This window comes from Neomonachus schauinslandi, chromosome 1 (assembly GCF_002201575.2).
Source record: "Neomonachus schauinslandi chromosome 1, ASM220157v2, whole genome shotgun sequence".
In the NCBI taxonomy this organism is placed as follows: Eukaryota; Metazoa; Chordata; class Mammalia; order Carnivora; family Phocidae; genus Neomonachus; species Neomonachus schauinslandi.
In genome coordinates this window covers 147,680,128-147,681,803 of record NC_058403.1, presented here as the reverse complement: position 1 = coordinate 147,681,803, position 1,676 = coordinate 147,680,128, and the positions used below count along the sequence as shown (strand labels likewise).

Below are 1,676 nucleotides of genomic sequence, written 5' to 3'. Positions count from 1 at the left end.
GAATGTACGTGTCGTGTGTGTGTGTGTGTGTGTGTGTGTGTGTGTGTTTGTGAGAACAGACACTAACAGCAACATCTGTGACAACTCAATCACTGAGATTCAGGAAGACCCAGCCCCCAGGCACCCGCCCAGGCCCGAAGGGGCTCTCAGGGGACCAGCCATAAACGCCTGGATCCTGGTATACCTTAGAGCCTACCAGAAAAGACACGATCTATAAAGACCAGCAGCAGCAGCCTTCTGGCAGCACAAGCACCCCTCCCTCCGGTAGATGGTAGCCCACCCCTCAAAATAACAAACCAAGGTTTAGAGGGTGAGAAGGTGTCCCAAGTCGCCTGGCTAACAAGCAGGGTGCACAGCTCGGGGGATGATGAGTGGCCCTCTGGGACCCCTCTCCCAGGAGCACTGGTTGTTGGCCTCGCCCAGCTGCCCCCACAGCCCACCCTTACCCCCCAGGCCGCCAGCCACCCCCACACGCCCAGCCTGCGCCCACTCACCAGCACGTGCCACACGTGCTCGCTGGCCCTGCGGAAGCTGCAGAAGCGCACACTGGCCCCCAGCAGGCCCTGGCCGCCCCACATGTTGCTGGGCACCACCTCCACCTCGCGCACCTTCATGGTCTTCATGTTGAACACCTCCAGCTTCACGGGCTTCTCCACGTTGGCCTTCAGCAGGGCCTTTAGCGTGTCATTCTCCTTGTTCTGTGGGGGCAGCGGGGCTGACGCCAAGGGCCCCACCCCCAACCCGGGTTGGGGCCCCTCAGACAAGTTTGGGTCTGACATGGGGAAGGGCCCAGGTGACCAGTTGCCCCAGCAGGGTCTTGTGTGGGCGTGGGCCAGGGCAGGGTCTGGGCCTGCGACCACCGCAACCCCCACCACCCCTAAGCACCACGAAACCCGCCTCCCTCAGCCTCCCAGAAAATACAATCCAGAGCACCGCAGGGCTGCCCCTCTCTGACTCTCTGAGCAGCCCCTTGGCCACCTTGACACCTCTCATGCCCCGAGAGGCAGGCCCCTTAGACCTCGTGTCCAGCTCCAAGAGCCCCCTCACCGCCCATCCACCCCAGAAAGCTCAGGAGCTGGGCACTGGGCAGGGCCCCCATCAAGCTGAGTACAGGCCTAGAATAAGGAGAGATGGGCTGGGCCTCCCTCCGGAAGAAAAGGGAGGCAGGAGCAGGGTGGGGCCTGCTGTGGGACAGGACACACACACACACACACACACACACACACAGGACACACACACACACACGGCAGGTAGCACCGGGACACACAGACACAGGAGACACACACAGACACACACACAGACACAGAGACACACACACGGCAGGTAGCAGGACACACACACACACAGGAGACACACACACAGGACACACACAGACACACACACAGGACATAGACACATGGCAGGTAGCACCGGGACACACACACACACAGACACACACAGGACACACACACATGGCAGGTAGCACCGGGACACACACACACACACACACACGGCAGGCAGCACCAGGACACACACACAGGACACACACACACACACACGGCAGGTAGCACCGGGACACACAGACACACACACACGGCAAGTAGCACTGGGAGCCAGGACACACACACACACAGGACACACACACTCACAGACACACACACACACAGGAGACATACACAGACACAGACACACACACG

The 1,676-nt window shown here is 60.6% G+C and overlaps 1 protein-coding gene across 4 annotated transcripts in view; it reads right to left on the bottom strand.

Moving 5' to 3' along the window:
- GORASP1 (golgi reassembly stacking protein 1) overlaps positions 1-1,676 on the bottom strand; it is an 11,041-nt gene that overhangs the window by 5,254 nt on the left and 4,111 nt on the right. The window contains exon 3 of one of the 4 annotated variants that reach the window (XM_021677553.1): positions 495-698. The exons of 2 other annotated variants lie outside the window; for them this stretch is intronic. In XM_021677553.1, coding sequence (XP_021533228.1) covers positions 495-698 — 204 coding nt within the window. The remainder of the gene's footprint in view (positions 1-494; positions 699-1,676) is intronic. One more of the 4 variants, XM_021677554.1, reaches the window with a different exon arrangement.